At 46.6% G+C, this 24177-nt stretch overlaps 1 protein-coding gene across 5 annotated transcripts in view; it reads right to left on the minus strand.

The window, feature by feature from the left end:
• The window catches only part of FAM131A (family with sequence similarity 131 member A), an 827483-nt gene that overhangs the window by 97219 nt on the left and 706087 nt on the right, over window positions 1–24177 (minus strand). For all 5 annotated transcript variants that reach the window (XM_069618793.1, XM_069618790.1, XM_069618791.1 and 2 more), the window contains one exon: window positions 13329–13457. In XM_069618793.1, the coding sequence (XP_069474894.1) occupies window positions 13329–13457 (129 nt within the window). The remainder of the gene's footprint in view (window positions 1–13328; window positions 13458–24177) is intronic.

A 24177-nucleotide genomic window follows, 5' to 3' on the forward strand; every position in this document is an offset into this window, starting at 1 on the left:
CAAAGCGGCCACGCCAAAACGTCTTGTACAGCATCTCATTCCCTTTGCCTGCCTTCCCCACCCTGCCCCTCTCTCTCGTGTCCTCTCCCTCTGACCGCCCCTCCTAGAGCCTCACTAAGCGGTCTCTCGCTCTCTGTCTCCAACTCATTTTCTTATCTCGTTTCTCTCCTCCTCTCCCTCTGTCTGTTCTTTAGTGGAGCCTCACTTAGTTCTCCGCTGCCCCTCTTCCTGAAAGCTTCCTGGGGTACAAGAGAAAGATGGGCAACTAGGAAGGGGGCTGTTGCTGTCTAGAGAGATTCACTTTTGGAGTAATTGTGCAAAGTATGGAACGGAGGGGATTAGAGCTTGAGACAGGCCTGCTTACATAGGTAAGGTGACCAGATTTTTCAATTAAAAAACGGGGCCAGGACAGCAACATAAATGCACTACTTATGAGTGATATACCAACATAAAAGTAGGTCTGTACTTCAGTAGCATGGGGAGGGGTAGGGTCAGCCACAGAGGCGAAGGCAGGCTAGGGCCTGAAGGGCCAGGCCCACCCAAAATCTGTAAATGCCCACTCAGCAGCGCTGTGTGGGCATTTACCGATATTTTTACCAGTGCAGCGGGCCCAACTACATTAGCTTCAGGCCCCACTTGCTAGACAATCTTGGCTGAGCCTCTTTGGTCAGCCATAGTAGGTTCTCTAGTTTGGAATAGCAAAGCCTGTGCAGTGATCGCATAACTTGAAATGCCAAATGAGGTCACCTGAATTCGAAAAACTGCCCATTTCAAATCACGCTATTTATTGCATTGTATTGAATTTAAGTGTGCCGATTAACAGCTCGTGTGCCCTTTTATTTGTGGATATGTGCAGGCAAAGTGCTGTATTCCAAAGTGTGCGTTTTAAAAAGGGTTGCATGGCGGGGGGAGCGTGGGTGGGGGGGTGTGTGGTTTCAGCAGGCCCCTGTACCTCATCCTCACCATAACCAGAAAAACAAAACTCTTGAAGGAGAGGTTATAAGAAGAATGAGAGGAGCAGGGATACTGATACCGGCATCGCTCGTAGTGGGCAGCGGCTTGGTATTTAGAGACATAGGGCTGCCTCCAAAATCGGGCCCGGGTTCCCTGAATGGGGAATTACCGGGCCATTCCGAGTTTGGAGGGCCCGGTAATGCCTCCTACAGGGAACCCGGGCCCGGACCTTCCCCATTCCCATTTGAGTCCCCATAGGGCTCAATAGGAATGGGAGCGGAAGCTAGCTCCCCGGTCCCCTCGTGGGACCCGCTCTGGACGTCTAGTAAAACCAATTAGTATTTATGGTTCATGGTTACAAAAACTTCAATGTTAGAGTGAGTGTCACAAAAAATTAAATGAGCACCATTCAAAGTGTGCATTACATACTTAGTGATTCAAAAATAAACCCTTTTATCACATGCATATTTTTTTTAATTTAAAGCTCGGTGGTCTTTCTCATGTCCCAAAATAATGTTTGATTTTATGCAAAGCAGCCAGGTCACGATGCCCGACCTAGACACTTGCCGGGTAGGACATGTCTAGCGTCTTGGCAATGGCTAGCCTGAGTGGAGCGCAAATGCATGTTTGGCTGTGTATCAATGATGCCGGACCTGGTCGCTTGCTGGGTAGGACAGGTCTAGAGTCTTGGCAATGGCCCTCCAGAGCAGAGCTGAAAAGTGTGTTTGGATGTGTTTGTGTGATGCCGGACCTGGTCACTTCCTGGGTAGGAAAGATTTAGAGTCTGGGCAATGTTTCCCCTGTGCGGAGCGGTAATGCGTGTTTGGCTGTGTTTCTATAATACCCACCTGGTCTCTTGCTGGGTAGTACAGGTCTAGAGTCTGAGCAATGGCTCCCCTAAGGGGAGCTGAAATGCATGTTTGCCTGTGTTTCTATGATGCCGGACCTGGTCTCTTGGTGGGTAGAACAGGTCTAGAGTCTGGGCAATGTCTCCCCTGAGCGGAGTGGAAATGCATGTTTGGCTGTGTTTCTATGATGCTAGACCTGCTAGACTTGCCCACTTGCTGGGTAGGACAGGTCTAGTGTCTGGGCAATGGCTCTCCTGAGCGGAGCAGGAATACTTGTTTGGCTGGTTTTCTATGATGGCGGGTCTGGTCACTTGCTGGGTAGGACATGTCTAGAGTCTGGGCAATGGCTCCCCTGATTGGAGCAGAAATGCGTGTCTGGCTTTGTTTCTATGATGCCAGACCTGGTCACTTGCTGGGTACGACAGGTGTAGAGTCTGGGCAATGGCTCCCATGAGCAGATCTGAAAAGCATGTTTGGCTGTGTTTCTATGATGTCAGTCCTGGTCAGTTGCTGGGCAGGACAGCTCTAGAGTCTGGGCAATTGCCCCCCTGAGTGGAGCAGAAATGCATGTTTGGCTGTGTTTCTATGATGCCTGGCCTGGTCACTTGCTGGGTAGGAAGGTCTAGCGTCTCGTCAATTGGTCCCCTCTCTTGAGCGGGAATACATGTTTGGCTGTGTTTCTATGATGCCGGACCTAGTTGGGTAGGAAATGTCTAGCGTCTTGGCAATGGCTCCCCTGAGTGGAGCGGAAATGCATGTTTGGCTGTGTATCAATGATGCCGGACCTGGGCACTTGCTGGGTCGGACAGGTCTAGAGTCTTGGCAATGGCGCCCCTGAGCAGAACTGAAATGCGTGTTTGGCTGTGTTTCTATGATGCCGGACCTGATCACTTTCTGTGTAGGACTGGTCTAGAGTCTGGGCAATTGCCCCCTGCGCGGAACAGAAATGCGTGTTTAGCTGTGTTTCTATGATGCCGAACCTGGTCACTTACTCTGTTGGACAGGTCTAGAGTCTGGGCAATGGCTTCCCTGACTAGAGCAGAAATGCATGTTTGGCTGTGTTTTTATGATGCCAGGCCAGGTCACATGCTGGGTAAGACAGGTCTAGAGTTAGGGCAATGGCTCCCTTAAGTCAAGTGGAATTGCATGTTTGGCTGTGTTTCTATGATGCCGTTTCTGGTCACTTGCTGGGTAGGGCAGGTCCAGAGTCTGGGCAATGGCTCCCCTGACTGGAGCAGAAATGCATGTTTGGCTGTGTTTCTATGATGCCAGGCCAGGTCACATGCTGGGTAGGACAGGTGTAGAGTTAGGGCAATGGCTGCCTTAAGTCGAGTGGAATTGCATGTTTGGCTGTGTTTCTATGATGCCGTTTCTGGTCACTTGCTGTGTACGGCAGGTTTAGAGTCTGGACAATGGCTCCCTGAGCGGAGCGTAAATGCATGTTTGGCTGTGTTTCTATGATGCCGTTTCTGGTCACTTGCTGGGTAGGGCAGGTCCAGAGTCTGGGCAATGGCTCCCCTGACTGAAGCAGAAATGCATGTTTGGCTGTGTTTCTATGATGCCAGGCCAGGTCACATGCTGGGTAGGACAGGTGTAGAGTTAGGGCAATGGCTGCCTTAAGTCGAGTGGAATTGCATGTTTGGCTGTGTTTCTATGATGCCGTTTCTGGTCACTTGCTGTGTACGGCAGGTTTAGAGTCTGGACAATGGCTCCCTGAGCGGAGCGTAAATGCATGTTTGGCTGTGTTTCTATGATGCCGTTTCTGGTCACTTGCTGGGTAGGGCAGGTCTAGAGTCTGGACAATGGCTCTCCTGAGCGGAGCGTAAATGCATGTTTGGTTTCTATGATGACGGACTTGGTCACTTGCTGCATTTGACAGGTCTAGAGTCTGGACCATGCCTCCCCTCAGTGTGTGAAAAGCCTGCTAGCTGAGGCCGTCTGGCCTTTATCTTTTGTTGAGTTATAATGACACGGTTGATCATTAAGTGTATGTTTAACCTGTTTTCTCACATTTTACTTTCTGACCTTTGCAGTGGCACATTTCATTTCATTAAGTGAGTAATACGTTGTCCCTAATAGTATAATGCATTGTACCTTCAATTGTTTTGTTTTGTTCACAGTATTTCTTTGTTATTGGTTTATTCCCAGATGCTAGGACAAGTCAAATAAGGAGCTCTACCTTTGCTATTTAGGGGCGAGCGTTCGGGAAGTCTAATGAAGGATGGGACAAGGAGTCCTTTAGGCCTGGTTCCGTATGCCCGCAGCTGGGAAGCGTACTGTAGATGCCCAGTTAAGAGGTTGTTAGGCTTCCATTGTCATGCTTCTCTTCTCAGAGCGAATTCCACAATTTAGGGTTTAGCCATATACCCCTATTCGGTTAACCATATTTGGTTATCACTGGCTAAATGCCAGGCCTGTACACGGATGCTGAGGAGACCTGGTCCCGATTGAGCTCTAGCAGGATATGGGCATCATGGCACGTTGTTACGTTACTATACATTTATAAAGCGCATTGTTCAACCAACTAGGATTCTTGGCGCTGGTAGCCACAGACTTACAGGGAAAAGTGTGAGTTTGGGAGATGATCTATGGGTACAGGAAAGTGTTCTGTTTTTTTGTCAAGATTACGTAAGTAGAGATGGTTCTACGTTTAGGTGGGAGGGTGTGCTAGAGCATTGGAGTGTACGTTTCTGATTCTGGTGAATGTTATCAGTCTATGCGATCTACCCACTGTTGATCTGTTTATGATGTTTTATGTTTTTGTATTTACTTAATACCTGACTGATCCAAGTTAGTTGGAGGTCAGTGGCTACGTGGCTTCATGGAGACCGATATTCACCTATCGGCCTGTTAGGTAAGTTAGGAGAAAAGGTGGTTTTCTATGTAAGCCAATGCGCATTCAAATAAACAGTCCTCACAAGTTCCCATTTCTGTAATGATTGTGAGGTACACAATTGTTAGTGATTACAGATTGTTATGTTTTTATTCAATTATCCCACATTCATCATAAAAGAGAAATTCTTCACTTAGTGTCATTCCTTAGTGAACTTGTGCCCATAGTGAAATTTTAAGTGAAAGTGTGTCATTCTTAAGTAGACTTGTGCCAGCATTTCTCCACTAGGTGGCACGTGCTAATGTTTCGCTCTTTCTTGGGCTTTGTCAAGTCACTTAATACATTGTTTGGTGTGTCAAATTAGATTCATAAGATACATTCTCTGCAAACATTTTTGATATAACACAGATAAGTTTCATCGTTTCAGAAAATGAGGGGTTTGTTTCTTGTAGTTCCTGAATGAACAGACTTCTGTGGTTCTGAGGAGTTAAAGGGTGGAGAGGTTTGGTTAGTTTTAGCTGCTGGGGCACAGGAAGGGAGCACCAAATAGGTAAGAAGTTGCTGACTGCTCAGTTACTGAGATGAAGGCAGGGGGCTCACCTTTGATTTCTAGTGGGAATTCACTATTCTGGGGTCCCGTTTAGAATTGAGATGGCTGAAGGTGCATGCAATCCATCTTCTGGCTCATGCCACTCGTGGTTCACTTGCTCCTGTCTTTAGCGGATTATATCCATCCCTGTGGTTTAAGAGGATAAATTACTTTATTGTAACCTTAATTAGGTTTGCTCGTTATTCATTCAGGCACGGTTGGGTAATTTGTTGGAATCAGTCGCCATAATGAAGCTGATGTTTGGCCAGGATGTTGGATTCCCTATAACATGCTCCCTGTGCCTTGTCAAGAGCAACTGATCCACGGGGTTAGGTTGTGAACGTTTTTCTTATCGGAGGAGAGCATGTGTTCTTGTTTTTGGTGATAATCAAGGTCGAGATCATTGCAAGCTAGAAGCAACGCCATCTTCCGTCACGTTGCCTGGCCGCGTCCTTGTGTCTTTGTGATCCGATTCTAAATGAGTTATATGATTTCATATCTATCTAGTGCCATGCGCGGACAACGATTTGTGACATTACTCGTTAATGACTTTCATTGTAAGTGTCCCATGTTCATTTTATTTCTGTAACTGGTGCTATTTGTATAAGTAAGCTATTTCCCGACATTATCCATCATGAGAAATCATGGCATGTATCCCGTGACAAATGAAATTATACTTCCAGTGACAGGGGGCATTCTGTGGTTAAAAAATGATCCAGGGTTGGGGGCATTTGTGTTTGTGAAAGGCGCTCGAGCGCGTGAGTTAGATTTTCGGCAGGGTTGTCTTTTTCGGATAGGTCGTGCAGTACGTTACGGCAATTAGGTATTGACGTTGTTCTGTTCCAAGAATCAATTGCATTCCATCAATATCAATGCAAACTGCATTACTAGTTGCTTCTTTAGTTTAGGGAAATAATCTGAGAGCTCGTCTCGTGATGTTCTGTACCCTAGAGCTTTGGCCAGGTAGGAGATGTTACATCGTGGAAGAAGTCGTCGAATCAGAATTCAACCATTTTTGTTATCGAATATGGCTGTAAATATATGAAGAGGTTGGGTAATCGTGATCATTAAAATAGGGGGGTGTGGGGCAGGCTGCAAGGGGTCTTCCCCCGCATATATTTTCAGTCAAATTGAATTAAAGAAAAAATAGACAAAAGTAAGTAGCGATGGTTCTCAGTTGAGGTGGGAGGACGTGCTAGAGCATTGGCCAGGTAGAAGAGGTTACATCTTGGAAGAATTTGTCGAATACGAATTCAACCATTTTATTTTATCGAATTTGGCTTTGAATATATGTAGGGAGTGGGTAATCATGATAAATAAGATAGGGGGGTGTGGGGCGTTCTGCGAGGGGGCACCCCCCACATATATTTTTGGCCAAATGGAAGTAAAGAAAAATAATTGACGAAATCATATTCGACAAATTCTTTTCAATGTTATCACATAGCACCCAAGGGACCCTTACCATTGACATTTCAAGTAAGCAACTATCTGGCAATTGGAGAGATCTTGCTGGCACATAATGGATGAATCAATCAGCGATGGTATGTTCATGAGAGGGGAAATCCCAGCAAAAATAGCTTTATGGCTCATACACTGCACAGGATCTGTTTTTTCATGGGAGCCAATGTAATCTACAAAGCGCTACAATGCTAGTCGTGTTGCATGGTTGATTAAGAAAAGGGTTTGCAGCCACCGACTCACTCCCATTAGCCTGGCTTTTGCATAATTCCGGAGCCCGAGAAATGCAGCCCACTTGAAAGGTCCAATCAGGAGATTACCAACACTTGCATTGCTGTAATGCCTTGATGTCGAAACGACACCTCAAAGCCCTTAAATTACTCTGGCAGGTTTGAACAATACATATAAAATGACCACCATATACTTGGGGACGAAAGGACCTGATAGGGCAAGCTAGAGGAAGTGCACTCAAGATGGAAGTATATGTGAAAACCTGTTCTATGGCAAGTCAGAACGGAAGCCTAGAGCTCTATCCGCACAATATCCTGTGTCGGCGTAACAAATGAGGCAAAAAAGCATCAATCCAGTGAGGCCAGCAAGCATACTCGTGCATTATCCCCTGGCAGTAGTGGTGGGCGATATGTCCGATATTCACTCTGCAAAGAAACTGGTAAATTCAGGACAAATCCAGCCCTTTGCCAATTTCGCTCACAGAACAGAGGCGTATTGGATTGGACCCAATATGGATTTACACCAATGAGGATTACAGAATATACCTCTACGGCCATCACAGAACATCTCAGAGAGAAAAAAAGACATGGGTCAATCAGGTATATTGCTACTGCTGGACCTGTCCGCAGAAAGCATTCCATTTGCTGCATCACAGAATTCTACTTACTCGCTTACATGACTATGGCTTTAGGGGCAAAGTCCTTCATTGGCTCTGTTACTTTTTAACGGACCGCATTCAACAAGTTCAATTGGGCTCCTTTTACTGCCATTCTGTAGCGATGACCTGTAGGGTGCCCCAAGGATCAGCCCTGTCACCCATTTTGTTCAAACACTATATACATCCCATAATGAAATTATCCATCAACATGGGCTTCTGTTTTTCAATTATGCAGATGACACCCAAATACTAATTGACAATGACCAGAGTTCAAAACTGCTTAGTTGCGATCAAGGACTGTATGTATAGGAACGATCTAAAAATTAGCACAGATAAAAAGAAGAATATGTTCATTAACATTCCCTCAGCCCTCAAGATTTTTGATGTCTATGCAGAAGAACTTAGAATATGTCCTAACCCAAAAGAAGGGCTAAAGAATTTAGGAGTTGTTCTTGACAGCTCCCTTAGATTAAAAGGACACACAAATGCTGTGACCAAATCTTGTTTCTTTCTGTTAAAGCAAATAAGACCTGTGCTCCCATGACTCTCTGTTCCTCAGCGAGGAACCATTATACACTCCCTGACTCTTTGCAGATTAGAGTTCAGCAACAGCACGTTTGGGTATTTCGGAGTCTTTGCTCCATCCTCTCCAAAGAGTGCCGAATGCAGCAGCTAGAATACTTCTGAATTTGAAGCAATTTGACCATATGACCCCTGCGTTGAAATCCTTACACTGGCTTCCGGTAAGAAAAAGGATGGCTTTTAAGAGCATGTGTATTGTCTTCAAGACCCTACTCTGGCCCGATAACTCCCCCTTCTCGACCAGGCTTATACCCTGCACAGCTCGCCGCTCCCATAGAAGCGATCGAATGGACACGCCAATGGTCCCAATATATGAAAGGGAAAGGAAAGGCGGACGCTCCTTCTCGGTATTAGAAGCAGAAAGGTGGACTGCCCTACCACCAGCACTTTGGAGTGAAACAAATCTGCACAAATGTTGCAAACAGTTAAAAACTCACCTCTTCTGTCAGAACTGAGTTCATATATATCACTTTGAGCACACAGCAGACGTTCTCAGCGCCAAGATACCATCGGGTGATAGCAGCGCTTTACCAAAACACGCACAACATGACATATCCAAATTGGCCATTTCAGACGTTTTCTGGCACAACGTTTCACCTTTTGCCAGAAATGTCATTTGTTTGGCCAAAAATGTCGTCTTAATAGTGGGCTGTGAAACATTTTGGCCCCCTAATACCCTGAAATTTTGGCAAAAAACTGAAATTTAGGTCAAAAGAGAAATTCACCTAAAAGTAGCAAATAGAGAACAAATCTCCTTCACCAACATTGGCGAATTTTGCTAGTTGTTTTTCACTGGCAGAAATATTGCCCAGCCATCCCTGCGTGTCCCACAAAAGCGAGAGCATGCTCGAGAAATGAATGAAGTGCCCAGCGTAGATACTAGGCACTAATGAAACCTTACGTGAAATGGTATAAAGGTTTTCAAAGGAAAAGTCAAGCTCACTAAAATGGAGTACCAGAAACCGCTACAAAAATTAAAATATGTGGCGAGGGGGTGTTCAACCGGGGTGTTCTGGTCAAGTGGCACAGCCAGTAGAGTGCTGCTTTGACATCGGTGCAGAGCCTGCTAACGCAAGTTCGAATCCTGGCGGGGCCAAACTCAGTCTTTCATCCTTCCGAGGTCGATAAATGAGCACCACACACCGTGGGTAATAATAAGCAGCGCTCAGATACCTGAGGGTTCGTAGCTCTATATAAATGCCAAATTATTATTATTATAATTATAATAAAAACACAAATAAATGTAAACAAATGGACTTGCAGTGGTAATGGAAAAAAGAGAAACTGAGTGTGAGGTACAGCGTTTCTGATTGCAGGACCTCTGCACCAGATGCGTGTCCTCATAGCAGGATCCTGAGTGTTGTGCACTGGTGCAATCAAGTCAGTGGCCTCATTGGAGGCAGGCTGTAGCAACTGCTGGAGTGCTCCGGCTATCTGTGCTGCCTCCTCTATTCTCCCACACAGCCCCTCTCTCTGGTCTCTTCAGATTCTGGAGTCCTTTGGAACCCAGCGCAAGAGTTAGAATGGCAGGCGTCGGTGGGAAGCAGAGTGTAACTGTGATAGGAGAGGCAACAAATTAATGGCACCGCAAGCGTGCGTGCGTGCGTGCGTGAGTGCATGCAAGGGTGTGTTAAGAATTAGGTAATGTGTGCGTGAATTGAGGAGTGCATGATGTATGGGTGGCTGGGTGCGTGTGTGAATGAGTGAGTGTATGATGTATGGGTTTTCGAGTGAATGGTGTGAGAAAATGAGCAGATTAATTTTGTGTGAATCGGTGTGTCCATGTATTTGTGCTAGGCCGGCTTCGGAGGAGCAGATTTTGACGGATGGAGAGTGAGGGGTGGGTGCCATTGTTTAATGGGCACCCATCCATAATAAAGCAAGCATATTATGTGGCTACACTGGCATGCTGGTGTAGCAAGTCTAGCCATTTCCTACTGTAGCATGACATTTTTTTACTGGGCTTTTATAATAAAGCAACCATGATACGTGTTATTTTCTGGCTACAATGGCATTTGAGTGCAGCCAGTCTAGACATTTCTTACTGGGACGCAGCATTTTCTACTGGGCATCTACAAGCATGATGTGTTATTACATGGCTAGACTGGCCTTTTTATGCAGCATTTTATTCTGGGCTTACTAGGCATGCCCGGGCCAGAAAGGTGGAATGGTGAACCCAAACATCTAGCACAGGGTGCTGGGAGACCTTGGGCCGGCACTACCCACAGCTTTGAGGAATATGGCATAAGACCGGACCGGGTCTTGACAGCATGCTGATAAAGTACTAGGCACCACTGAGCATTGAGGACGAGGGGTTAGGTAAGAAATGTCACCCACTTATCTGCGTTGCTGCTTGCACTCATGTGACAAAAAGGGTCTGAGAGGTACCCAGACGGGGAATGTGGGTGGGATGTGGTGCTCTGCTCCTCTGTCCTATACTTCCCCTATACTGTTCCATATGCCTGCCCTTCTATGTGAGGCTAACACAGCAAAAATAGTGGAACTTATCCCGTGGAGCCAAACACTGCAGAGACATGGAAGGTTTGCAAGCTCGCCTTCTAGCCAGTCCCGTAGAATACCTTTAAACAGAGGCCTTAAAGTCGGGTTCTCAAGAGTCAACTCCGCTTCATGTTTCCAAGATTCCGCACAAAATGCTGCATTTGGATACAGTGAATCTAAATGCTAGCAATTTACAAAATCGGGAATTGGCCTGAAAATGTGGGGTGGTCGGGCTCTCGAAGACTTAACTTGGAGACACCCTGCGCTAGGAAGCCAGTTTTTTCTGATGGCCGCGACGCTCATCTCCATCCCATAGCATGTGTACGTTATCCTGTTTCTGCAGTTCTCACCAAAAGCAAGAGAACCGAGGAAGTCCTTGGGCCTCATTACGACCCAGGGGGTAGGGGATTACCGGTACCGGTAAGGGCACTGGTGCCGGTAATCCCTTACCGCTCTATTCCGAGGTCCCTTTGCGGGTCCTCCCTTAATACCTGGTTTTACCAGGCGTTAAGGACAGGACCCGCAAAGGGACTTTGGAGGTAATAACGGTACCGCAATTTGCGTACCATTATTACCGGCTTCCCCATTCCCATTGAGCCCTATGGGGCAAAAATTGGAATGGGGAAGGACCATGGTGAATGGGGAATTACCACCCCCGCCAACCTTGGAATGGGGCGGTAATTGCTCCATTCACCATGGCGGAATCGGTAAGGTTCCGGCGGCAACCATGGCGCTAATGGCGCCATGGTTACCGCCTGGGTCGTAATGAGGCCCCATGTGACATCACATCTGATCCCACTAGGAAACAGAACCGTATGTCAGGTCGGCGTGTCATATAACAGACATCAGTCAGCATGGTGTGTGTGCTTTGTGTGTGTGTGGGATTCGTTTTGTTAATACCACCAATCTGAATTACCGCTACCAACGGTGGTAAAAGTGGCATCTTCACCTGATTATGAGATTACTGCTATTCCCTGCTCTAAAGTCCCTTTGGAATTCTTAGAGGTATGGGGGTATTCCTGCCTATGGCAATACCACCGGCATTATTACCACCATTATTTGGAGTTAATACTACCATACGCATTCATGCGCATTTCCAAATGATGGGATTGCAAACCCATAATGAGGACGACTGAAAAGACAGGCACTCATGCCATGACTGCCTGTTTTTTCAGTTACGGTCAGGCTGGTAATGAGGGCCAGTGTTTATATTAGCACACCCACACACCAGCAGAATTAGGTAGACATTAAAGGCCCGATTCATGGAATGTTTTGCATTGTTCAAAGTGCAGTTGCACTGCCAACACAAACCCTCATTCCTGGAACCTCGCAAAGTGTATTTTTGCAGTGAAAAGTCAGTGCAAAGTCATTTTGCACTGCAAAAATTACTATGCACTGACTTTGCACTGCAAAAACACACTTTGCCGGGTTCCATGAATCAGGGTTTGTGACGGCAGTGCAAAGTCACTTTTCAGCAGTGCAAAGTCGCTTTGAACCATGCAAAACATTTCATGAATCGGTCCCAAAAAATCACCTTTCCTTGAAGGGCACTAAGGCTGCAGAAGGCAGGATTGTGCCAATGAGCAGATTTGCAAGCACAGGAGGCACACACCTGCGCAGATCCTGTCACCGCTTTTGAAGTCCTGCGCAGGCAGATCAAGGCAACATCCTGATAATGACTGCCCCCTGGTGGTAGTGGTGCGCTATATAAAATTAACATAACATAACTACTACACTCAGACACAGGTTGACCCTCAGATAGTAACTCACCCTTTCTCCTGAACCTCCACCCATACCCAGCGTTGTTCTAGTGATGCCCAAGGGTGCAGGAAAGTCAATAAGTTCAAAGGCAATGATGTGGCACTAGTGGCACAAAGACCTGGCATGGAGGAAGCTGTCCTCCACCTACACCTCAGCACTTTGAGTTGAAGACTTCAGCTTGGGAGAGTCTATACTCAGGCCAGCATGCAAGACACTAATCATTCTGTCTTTGAGTCTTGGGCTTTGCCCCAGAACCAGGTGGTCTACAATTCCACCTAAGACCTGCTTGTGCCACAGTGAATCCTCATCTTTATTTGTGGCACAAGAGACCAAGCCATCCATGGTTGCTTGGGGGCTGATAAGCAGGCATTGCAAACCACCAACTAGACTCGGATTCCTTTCCAAGGGTGGGCAAGTTACTTCTTCCACCAGGCTAGGAACACCTGTATGAGGCCAGGAGGAAAGACAGAGTGCAGAGTCAGAGCTGGAAAGAGAGCTTGAGGGGCTGAGGAAGAGATAGGGCTCCAGAATTGGCGTGAGGCCCATAGGCACTAAGCCCACGCGGGTATAACTCCCCCTTTATCCCCCAGCCTTATGTCGTGACTATGTCTCATCTCTAAGGACCAGGCACACTCTGCTTTTTGGGTACACAGGACCGTTCACTCATGCAGCGCATACAGAGGCACTGAATAGGCAAACCTCCTGACTTAGAATCTAGAGCTTGCCCTACTACAGCAGCTCTGCCTTCAATGTTCTCACCCCTTTCTCTTCCCTCATTTCACTTTCCTCACCATTCCAGGTTCTCTCGCGGCAGTGCCACCCACCTAGTGCTTCTGCCCTCTCTATCTCCTCCCCTCAAAGTCCTAATGCTAACTCTTTCCACACTCTCTGGACCCCGCCCCGAGGAATATTTACCAGCAGGTTGTGTGCTGTCACTGGTGGACGCAAAGTCCTCATCGTACGAGTCGTCGTTGGAGTCCTCTCCATCTACTGATGACCATGCCCTCAGCTTGGCTTCCGCGATGGCAAACTGCTCGGCTACGCCTGGAGGTAGACAGGGAAATGCAGATGAGGAGGAAGAAGAAAGAGGAGAGTGTGAGTGGGGAACTCACTGTAGTGGCGAATGCAGAAACACAAGGCCGCTCGGGTCTATCATTACACGGCAATGGCAAGACATCATACTTCCATAACATGGGAACGTCCTGGCAGAAGATCTCCACACCGATTTATATGGGAGTACATAGGAAGTAGCATGGATTTCTCCTGCCCCCATGGAATCAGATTGGCATGGACCCCACCCATCTCATGTTCCATTAATTAGGATTATCACTGTGATTGCCTCCCATTATGGGTAGTTAATACGGGTATATATATGCAAAGGGTAATAAATGATAGGGTCATAAATAACCATTACCCCCAATTTGTTATATGAGAATAGCATAGCCATAGTCTCTTCCTGTATAACAACATGGGAATGTCAAGGAGAGAACTTCCCTCTGTTTGGAATTCCATTGGAATATCATAGGCATCACCTTCCCCTGATTGTCTAGGATGGGCATGGGCCTCACGTCTTCCTACTGAATTCCAGGAGAATAGTATGGTCATCATTCAGCCTCATAGACAATGGAAGGGATATCATGGACATTAAATTCCCTTATCGGAAAAAAGGAATGTGAAGGGCATTAGATCTCCCAATGGAACATCTGCGGCTAGCACGGGCTTCCCGCCGCACATGGAAATGACAAGGGCAGCCACCACCCCATCATTGTTGGCGTCACATGGGAGGTGTGTAGCCATCATCGATCCCCCACCAGCCTCCCCCCAAGTAATCACACTGGAACTACACATACATCACGTCCTCTCATGGAATCACATGGGAACAGCACAGACATCATCTACCATCATGGAATTCCAGGGGAATGACAAGAACATCACTTCCCCCACATGGAATCACATGGGATTTACACGTACGTCACCTTCCCCCGTGGAGTCAGCTGGAACTAGCATGGATATCACCTCCCCACATGGAATCATCTGGGAATAGAAAGAAGATTAACGGCCCTCATGGAATCACATGAGAATGACTGTGGTGGCACCTTCTTTCATAGAGCGACGTGGACATAACATGGATTTCACACTCCCTGATGGAAACCCGTGGGAGTAGCAGGGACAATATTATGGAAAAGCATGGTCATCAACCCCAGCCCCACCCACCTATTGCATCACATGGACATTATTGGGCTGCCACAGACTCGGCTGGAATAATCCCGGAGTATTTCAGGAATCACCGCTCCTCAGGGAAGTACATGGGAATGATGAGGGAAGCACTTTTCATCACTGAATCCCCTGGGAATATAATGGGAATCACCCCCTCCCAAAGAATGACAGGAACGACAGGGACACAGCATGCCCTCAGAAACCCATCCAGGAACCATGTCAAAAGGATGTACCCTCATAAAATCATATGAGGACATTTTGAGGACGAGGTTCTTCCATGGAATATATGAGACAAGGGTGGGCACCACTTACCCTTAGGAATCACAAGGAAATATCAAAGACGTCCCCTCCTCCCCTGAAATGAATTTGGGATACCGGGAACAAGCATCGGCTCATGGAATGGAATGTGATGGTGGAGGGAGTGGCCACATCACTACAGGATTCTTCTGTAATGCCGGGGACCTCCTCTTCCCACTTGGAATAATCAAGGAAGGGCATTGGAATAGCTTTCTCCCCTGAAATCATGTGGTTGGGACATGGACTTCCCCCTCTTCCCGTTGAGTTACATGGAACGACAACGCCATTGCCTGCTATCATGCATTCCCTTACGGAAAGGGTCTGCAATATTTTGCTCTTTGAATGTTTTGGACTAGCCAGCACAGTCAAAGAGCCACGGGGGTTGTAGTTTAAAACATCTTGAGAACTGCAGGTTGCAGACCCCTAATTTAAGGAAAGTTTGAACACTGACTGTGCACATGGAATCACGTGGAACTGCTATGGAAATTGCACTCATGAAATCCGATTTCAGTTTCCAGGTGTGGCCCCCAGCTGGAGCTTTCATGTTCCTGTTTTAATTAATTAGCTTGCACATTTTTTTGCTCTTTCATCCAAAGTGCTTCACACAACAAAAGAGAATGGCAGAAACAAAAGAGGGGCAAGTATCGGGCAACACGGTGCAGGAAATGAGCTCATCGCGAAATCGCGTGAGGAAAACAGAAGGGATCCAACGGAAGGCTGGAAGACTATAACCCAGGTCAAAGGGTACCCAAGTGGCGTAGCGGGCAGATAGAAAGTGGAAAAGTGGTGAACATTTAAGGGCCACTGGAAATGAGCCAGGGGTTAGGAGCAAGGGTTATAGAGGCATTGGTGTAATTTTAACGGGTACAAGGGTGTTTGTACCCCCAATTTTCGTGGCACACCATTGGGCCCCCCTCATTTGGCAGGGGCCTCTTTTCATTAGATGTCATGTCCCCCCAACATTTTCAGCAAAGTTACTCCATAGAGATAAACAATAAGCATCCAACATAGTAGTTTAAATGGCACAATAGGGAGCAACGCGCAAGGCTACCTGGCTGAAGGAATGATTGATCACAGATTGCTCTGCAGATCCCACAGGTAGCACAGGGCTGCTGGGGGGAAGCAAGAGCTGCTACCACCAACCTTACCAGGCTAAGTCACTAGGCAACAGGCTGCTTTTCCAATATGAGCATCTGGCGATCACCCACTCCTATCACTTCCTCCCAAACTCAGTAAATCTACCCTCCTAGCAATGTCTTTTGGTAGCTCTGCTGGTTAGTATTATGTGCGAAGAACAATAGTCATTTTGGGTTAAAACGCATGACGCCTTTATGTAATCATCAGAACTTGACTCCCACAAACTGATTTAACATATATAGGCCAAGATCCGGTAACGCCTAAAATCAGACGCACTCGTTTGGGTTCATTTGCCATGATGAGCTTAGAGACTGATCCAATTCTTTTTGTGGATCTTTCATTTATTTGCAAACTCTGTTCGGATCTCATGTGCATTGCACATGTTTGCAATTGTATAGCCATGAGGAGAACCAGAAAGGGCCGAAACACGTGTCGGAGAAGGCATAAATATTTCTCTGTGGGCAAGACTTCACATATAGGACTAAAGCAAAATGATTTTGGTGAGGACAGAAATGTCCCTAATGTATAGACAGTAAACATTGATTGATTATATGGTAGAAGTGCATTTGGATTTCTGTCTTCTGTAAAAACAGTGTATTTAACTTGAGGTTGGGGCTTAACCTCATATACACCCACACACACAGTGGTCCATTAGTATTATATATGTTAGTTGTATTAGAGCAACTTTTCAGGACAAATCTGACCTAGGCGTATTAATCACCCGGTTTGCCCAATTCCTACAAATATCTAGTTAGGCCACGAGGCTTATGCAATGCCCCCGCTGTATCGATGCCCCCCCCCGCCTCAATGGGGAGTGCTCAGGATAGCTCATATTCATACACCTTAGTTTATCGGGACAACATCCTGGTGTTCTCCAACGCACTTCCGGAACGCCGCCTCCATGCCAAAGAGGTGCTCAGTAGATTCAGCTATCATAGAATACGTAACCAAAAAGATAAAATGTGCCTTCCTACATTGGTTTCCTTACTGGGAAATACTGCTTTGCTACTCCAGTATCTTTTGTTATCCATAGATTTGCTAAAGTCTAACTTTGTGATGTATTCCAGAAACTAAAGTTTACATTTATATATTAATCTGCTAATACCCTGTATATGTATTGAGGTTGCATCTCTGTGCTTTGTTGTAATATGAGCCTGCCCATTTTGCATTTACCGAATACAGCCTGAGCGTTCAGTCTTGCTACCAAAAAGGTGAACCAGTTGTTCATGTAAATCTCTTTGTTTTGCCTTAGACTAAGAGTTGTGTATAATGTGGCATTGGCCATCTGGGAGAAGCCTTCTTATGGACCTCAACCCATCTTAGATCGCTGACTACAGAGCACAAGCAGGCATGAGAAGCGTCAACCTCAGAGACGACAGTCGAGTCAGGGCAAGGCAGATACAAAGGGCCTTATTACAACCCTGGCGTTAAGGGGTTAACGGTGCCGTAAAAGGCTGCAGCGCCGTTAAACTCTTATCGCCCGATTCACACTTTAACGCCTGCTTTTTGCAGGCGTTAAAGAACAACCCGCTAAGGGACCTTGGTGCTAATTACGGCACCGTAATTTACGGTGCCGTAATTAGCGCCTTCCCCATTCCCATTGAGCCCTATGGGCCAAAAATGGGAATGGGGAAGGGGCCATGGTGAATGGGGATTTACCGCCCCGCCAACCTTTGAATGGGGCGGTAAATCCGCCATCCACCATGGCGGAATCCGGCATGTACCATGGTGCTAATAGCACCATGGTCTAACGCCAGGGTTGTAATGAGGACCAAAGTGTTACTAAGGAGACTGCCTGATGTCCCCAGCAGCACTGCCAAGGACATCAGGATTACCCAGACAGTAAGAACATGTGGCCATCACAGGTCACACAAAGTGACAGTGGCCCAGCCAGGATAAGACAGAAGCATGGGGATGAACTGATTGACTGAGGTCAAATGAGAGTAAACTGCAGAATCAGGGTGATTTTAAAGTGCACTGTTGCTTTCCGAAGCTAGGTCAGCACTCAACAAATACGATAATAATAATACAAAGAAAATGTAAAGGCCTACACAGTGTAGAAGAAGGGACTGTGGCCATGAACAGTGACAGAAGCCCAGAGCAAGTATACAAAGTTAGAGGCAGCCTTACTCATATTCAGAAAAATGTCCAAGGCCACACCCGTGCTAGCAGTAGAGCAAGGATTGGCCTGGCGCATAAAGGGGGTGAAATGGCTGTCTAAAGTCACTCGATTGGTCTCAATATAAGTTGGGTGGTGCGGTAAAACTATGCAGTAATTCCGTTACGCCAGATTACCACACCACCCAACTACGAGTTTGGTGGAGAGCTGGAGATAGATCTGCCACCTTCACACCAAAAAATGGTAATTTTGGCAGAATTACCGCCAGCGGTAATTCTGCCGAGAATTCTCTTGGAGTCATATGGACTCCAATTAATGGGGACTAACAACGCCTACCACCACTTATAATCGGGCGGTAACACCGCCGGACCAAGTGGTGGTAATTCCGTTTGGTGGTATCTCAGTGGATTTACAGCCGAGATACCACCCAACTTGGAATTAGCAGCACGGGCAGCGCAGTTTTAGAAAGGCAGCTGGGGGAAATCAGTGGTAGCGCCCAGTGGGCCGTCAGGAATCCCAACCTCGTCTTAATAGTGCTCCAGTGGCCCCTCCTTTTCACAGAAGGAAAATGCTGACATGTCTTCAAGCTTTCACGCGGTGCAGGGGCCAACACTTTCTCCAGCCGCCAAGTGTCCCATTCACTGCGGCCCAGCCATCATGCATAATTGAATGGAAGAGAATAACTGCTGAGTGAGCAGCACGTGCCAACCAGCCACGGCAGCGCATCCTCGTGGAAAATGCGCAGAGGTCACCCTGGTCCGCCTGCAGCCCCGGGGCATAGATGGAGCAGCCATGGAGATGAACTGGCGCGCGGGAGACTCTGGGGGGCCTCTGCGGATAGCCAGCCGCGCAGCCGGGAGATAGATAGCCAGGCGTGCTTACTGTACAGACCAGCCCACAGACTGCAGGAGATGGCGTGGGGATCTAGACCACCGGGGGCGGGCCGGGAGGTCACCAGCACCCCGTGCAGTATGGGGATCCAGCCCAGTTCAAAAACTTAAAAAAAGAATTCCCCTGCATATATCACATTCAACATCTCTGTGCTCAGAAACAAAGCCCAAAAACAGACCTGTGAACCCATCGCTAACATTACAGTGTCACAAGGTGATGCACAGGTTCCACTGGTGTTCTCTCGCAAACACTTTGCTCTGAATCAGCGTGCAAAGGCAGTGTACACAGGCCATGGTAACAAATAAACATCACTGGTCTTAATGCACATTATTATTAAACCCACACAAAAAAAGACTTGTGGCTTGAATTTGCTATCTACAGTGTGAGCACAGAACTCAGCAGCAAGCACCTAACACATTGAGCTGTCTGTCGCACAGGTGACCATATGGGGAAGATTCTCAAAAATGAGTGCTAATGGAAAAAGCTCAAAGAATGCACTTTTTCCACTTGCTCCCAATGCAGAAATCTGCAGGTCACTTTATTCTCAAAGATCACGTGCGCATTTCAGGGGAGGGGCTGGACAACAATAGAACAGATGTGTTGGTCAGCCCCCTGGCATACACGACTGGCTGCCTTTCACAGAGACATGCCCTTAAAGGGCCTGTCTTTGTGAAACACAAGAAAAAGAAAACAACATTTCTATCTTTGTTTGAGGGCTAGAAATGCAAGTGGAACAGCAGCGGTATAATTCAGTCACACTTAAACACATGTATGAAAAGGGTCAGGAAAGACCGTGTCATGCAATGCGCACACCCCTGCAACTGTTCCAGTCAGGCGCAGTTCGGGGTCTCGTTTTCAGTGAATTTTAAAGTGCATCCCATTCATAACTTTGGGATGCACTTTAAAATGTGCAGAAATGCCCCTTCATCTGAACAAATGAGTAAATGGGGTGGCAAATTACCACCATCCTGCATGAAGTACAATGGCTTCCACTCCAAGCCAGGATACTATTCAAGACTGCATGTATCACCTGCAAAGCAGTCACGAGTAGCACACCAGCGTACCTGGCAGCTAAGCTTCAGATATGTGGTGGCACACGCTCGTTGCACAGCAAAAAACAACCAACCGGCTTAAATCACGACTCGTCCACAAAGAGAGGACCTGCAAACTCTCCTTCTCTTGTCATGCACCCACCCTCTGGAACTCGATCCCGGTATCGGCTTGGAATGCCCCCACAACTGTCCAATTTCACAAATCTCTCAAAGCATGGCTCTTTCAACAACACCTGACCAAAGACTAATTCCAATGGGCACCATACTGACCCACAAACTTCATAGAACTGCGCTACTAAGATGGAAGCCCAAATGCCAGCTACCCACGCTCTTTACAGTGCTCTGCTGCTCTCTAGCTAGGGCTGTGTTTTAAACTATAAATAAATAAGCAAAGGACATCTGAATGTGTGCTTCTAAGATGTGCATATTCTGATGCCTTTTGTGGCATTTAGATGCACCTTTTTTTGGCGCAAGTGTTGAGATGCGCGATCCCTGGGCTGTATAGGCATGGCTGAGTAGTGTCCAGCCCTCTTTTCTCACTGGCTGTGGGAGGAAGATGCTGGAGAAACCCTCACAAACATTTAGTTATGCTGTGTGTTTTTAATTGTTTTGTCTCTGTTAAGGCAGCACTTGGTCTGAGAGGGAAGGAGGAGGATGGCATTGCCATGCACAGAGGCAGCACTAAACCTTCGAGGGAAAGGCCCTGATGTGTTGGATGCTGCTGGCCTACCAGGCAAACACGCAAGTTGGTTAATGTCCACCCCACCCCCGCAGGCCACCATGTGGGGATTTGCAGTCCTGGGATACAGTCAGGGATATCTTTGGATATCACGGACTAATCCGTGATTATTCACAGGCCATGGATGCAGGCCAGGAGGTTCCGAAGATGGGGAAGTATGCAGATCACCAAGTGGTCATTTGCAGTCCAGGGATGCACACAGAAATATCTATGGCCGGATTAGCAGGCAAACGACCTTAGGGTCTTCTGCAGTGTATGGTTACAGTTAGGAACATCTGTGGCTTGGTTACCACATCATAAACCACGCTGGGGTCTTCTGCAGCCCAGAACAATGTGATAGATGAGTATATGAATCACAGTGGGCTCTTCTGCAGCCCATGGAGGCAGGCAGACGAGCTATGTGGCAGGGTGCAAGCAGAGGAGATGCATGGTCAGTTGCCATGCAGACCCCCTGGAATCTCCCGTAAACTGGAGACGCTGCAGGACGAGGAGAGTAAGGGCTGGCATAGGACACTGAGGACCCTAGAGTCGTATACATTGCAGGGAGGCAGGCAGATGACATTGGGGCTCATTGCGTGTATGGCAGTGTGGGAAGAAATTGGCGGTAATGGAATCGCCACCACTTTTCAGGCTCTGCCATTCTACGAGTATGGCCCTGGAGTGGGGGATTTACCTCCAGCATCATGCTGGAGGTAAATCCTCCCACTTTCCCACTGAAAATCAGCAACAGCGGCGTAATTACTGCAGCGGTAATTCCACCAAAAATGCCCCATACAGTCCAATGGACTCTCAGAAAATGGGGATTAAATCCGCCACTACTACTTGTAATCCAGCGTTAATTACGTCCGACAAAGTAGCAGTAACAGTAATTCCGTTGGCCGGTATATTGAGTCCCACGGTGTGGTTGGTTAGTACAGAACTTCATGGTTTCCCTTGTAACCCAGTGGGTACTGTGGCTTTTCTATGCAGTTAGTGGCGCACCAGCACCTTATCTTATCATGTATTTCAACCGAGGGTCCCCTACTCCTTGATCATTGTAATGAGGGGCAGTTCATAGATTTGCAAGGCCCTGTGCAGCAAAATACATGAATGGTCACAAACATGGCATGGTATTTCTCATCACAAAACGCGACATAACTGAAACGACATCGCAGAGAGTGAAACCAGGCTTTACTAGTCAAGTGCAGTATGGGAAGTTATGTTGCAAGTAGTTGCAATGAGTAAGTCAAGGCAAGCATATGATGTGTAAAATATGTATGATTGTTATTATTCTAAATTAAGCAACACTATAGTCAAATAAACTATGAGTGGGCTTTTTATTTAAACACCATAAATTGTGAGCTAGATCACTTTTTTCGAGATTCAGAATTTTGGCACATAGGGCAGAGTGAGATAAAAATGACTTTCCCAGGAGCACAAGCTTTAGTTAGGTAGTGAAATCAGCATTTTAGCCCAATCTGCAATTTGCAGCCTTGACGGGATATGTCTTCCGTTCTAGTTGGTACAAATTTTTGTTATGGCTGTTAAGAGCTGAAATCATAGTGTCTTACGGAAATGATGTGAAAAGTACATAAATCACATAGTAAACCAAATGACAAATAAATAAATCCTCCTAAAAACAGGTTAAGCATCAAGAGTTTGATTGTAGTTTTATATTCCCAAACCTGAATGGAAGACTCCAAGCACAAGAATGCAACATAATCTGTACTTGCAAGACAGCAACACACAACAAAATAAACTATGCTATAAAGTCACAGGTTTGTAGTAATTGTTTGACGCATTCATGCAGATTGCTATAATACAAGAAGATGTGAAGCTCTGCAAATCATAAAATATGTTTGTGTGTATCAAACAAGCGCACATCATGGAAATAAGTTAGAGAGTTTCAAAGGAATGTTTATCTAGAGACTTAGGGGCATCAGCCCACCAGGACATTGACCCGGCACTCATTCTAACATGAAGCATGAACAAAGGGACATAGGAGGTAGTTGCTCCCTTGAACTATGCATCAACATAGGCCGTATATGTGTTGTCGAAAAGAAGCACGTGACTTTATTTGTATTCCGCACAATAACCTTTCACCATTAGTTTTGTTTTTGCTTTCTGAGCTTGACTCAGCCAGTCACAGCCACACATCATTATCAGCAATATTATTTGTCCATTTTTATGTAAGGTTTTGTCTTTATTTTTCACATCTGAACACTTTAAATTACCTTGATGTGTGTTACACTGTGTGCATTATGCACATTGCCTCCAAATTGGAGATTACCTCTTGATTTCTCTTATAAAAGGCCACATTGGCTGGGCCATGTTCAGGAAATCGTTTTGTTTCCTTTTTCCTTTTTTGTATGAACTGAAATGAAACATCTTCGCTCAATAAATATTTTGTGTGAGTAAACTATTAATTGTGGTAGTTCTACATCATAAATAGAAATGTGGACATGTTGGGATTGTTTCCTGGAAATTACAGGTTTAGATTAGTTGCATGTCAGGAGCACTTTTTGTATATTTACCAGGAGACTTAGGGCCTGATTCCTGGAATGTTTTGCACGGTTCAAAGTGACTTTGCTCTGCTGAAAAGTGTCTTTGCACTGCAAAAATACACTTTACACATTTCCATGAATCAGGGTTTGTGTCGGCATTGCAGTCCCTTTTCAGAAATGCAAAGTCACTGATATTACTCAGCCGCACTAGGGCCAGGCTATGGGCAGACTAAGGTGCACAGCATGACAATGCATGACAGAGGCTACACAGAACCACTCAGCCACTCTCTAGAGAGGCCATGGTGCACTGCACGGTAAAGCAGCCTAGGAGCTCCACTGACATTACTTAGCCGCACTAGGGCCAGGCTATGGGCAGACTAAGGTGCACAGCATGACAATGCATGACAGAGGCTACACAGAACCACTCAGCCACTCTCTAGAGAGGCCATGGTGCACTGCACGGTAAAGCAGCCTAGGAGCTCCACTGACATTACTTAGCCGCACTAGGGCCAGGCTATGGGCAGACTAAGGTGCACAGCATGACAATGCATGACAGAGGCTACACAGAACCACTCAGCCACTCTCTAGAGAGGCCATGGTGCACTGCACGGTAAAGCAGCCTAGGAGCTCCACTGACATTACTTAGCCGCACTAGGGCCAGGCTATGGGCAGACTAAGGTGCACAGCATGACAATGCATGACAGAGGCTACACAGAACCACTCAGCCACTCTCTAGAGAGACCATGGTGCACTGCACGGTAAAGCAGCCTAGGAGCTCCACTGACATTACTCAGCCGCACTAGGGCCAGGCTATGGGCAGACTAAGGTG

Source organism: Ambystoma mexicanum, chromosome 10 (genome assembly GCF_040938575.1).
Source record: "Ambystoma mexicanum isolate Mex_15411 chromosome 10, UKY_AmexF1_1, whole genome shotgun sequence".
NCBI lineage: Eukaryota > Metazoa > Chordata > Amphibia > Caudata > Ambystomatidae > Ambystoma > Ambystoma mexicanum.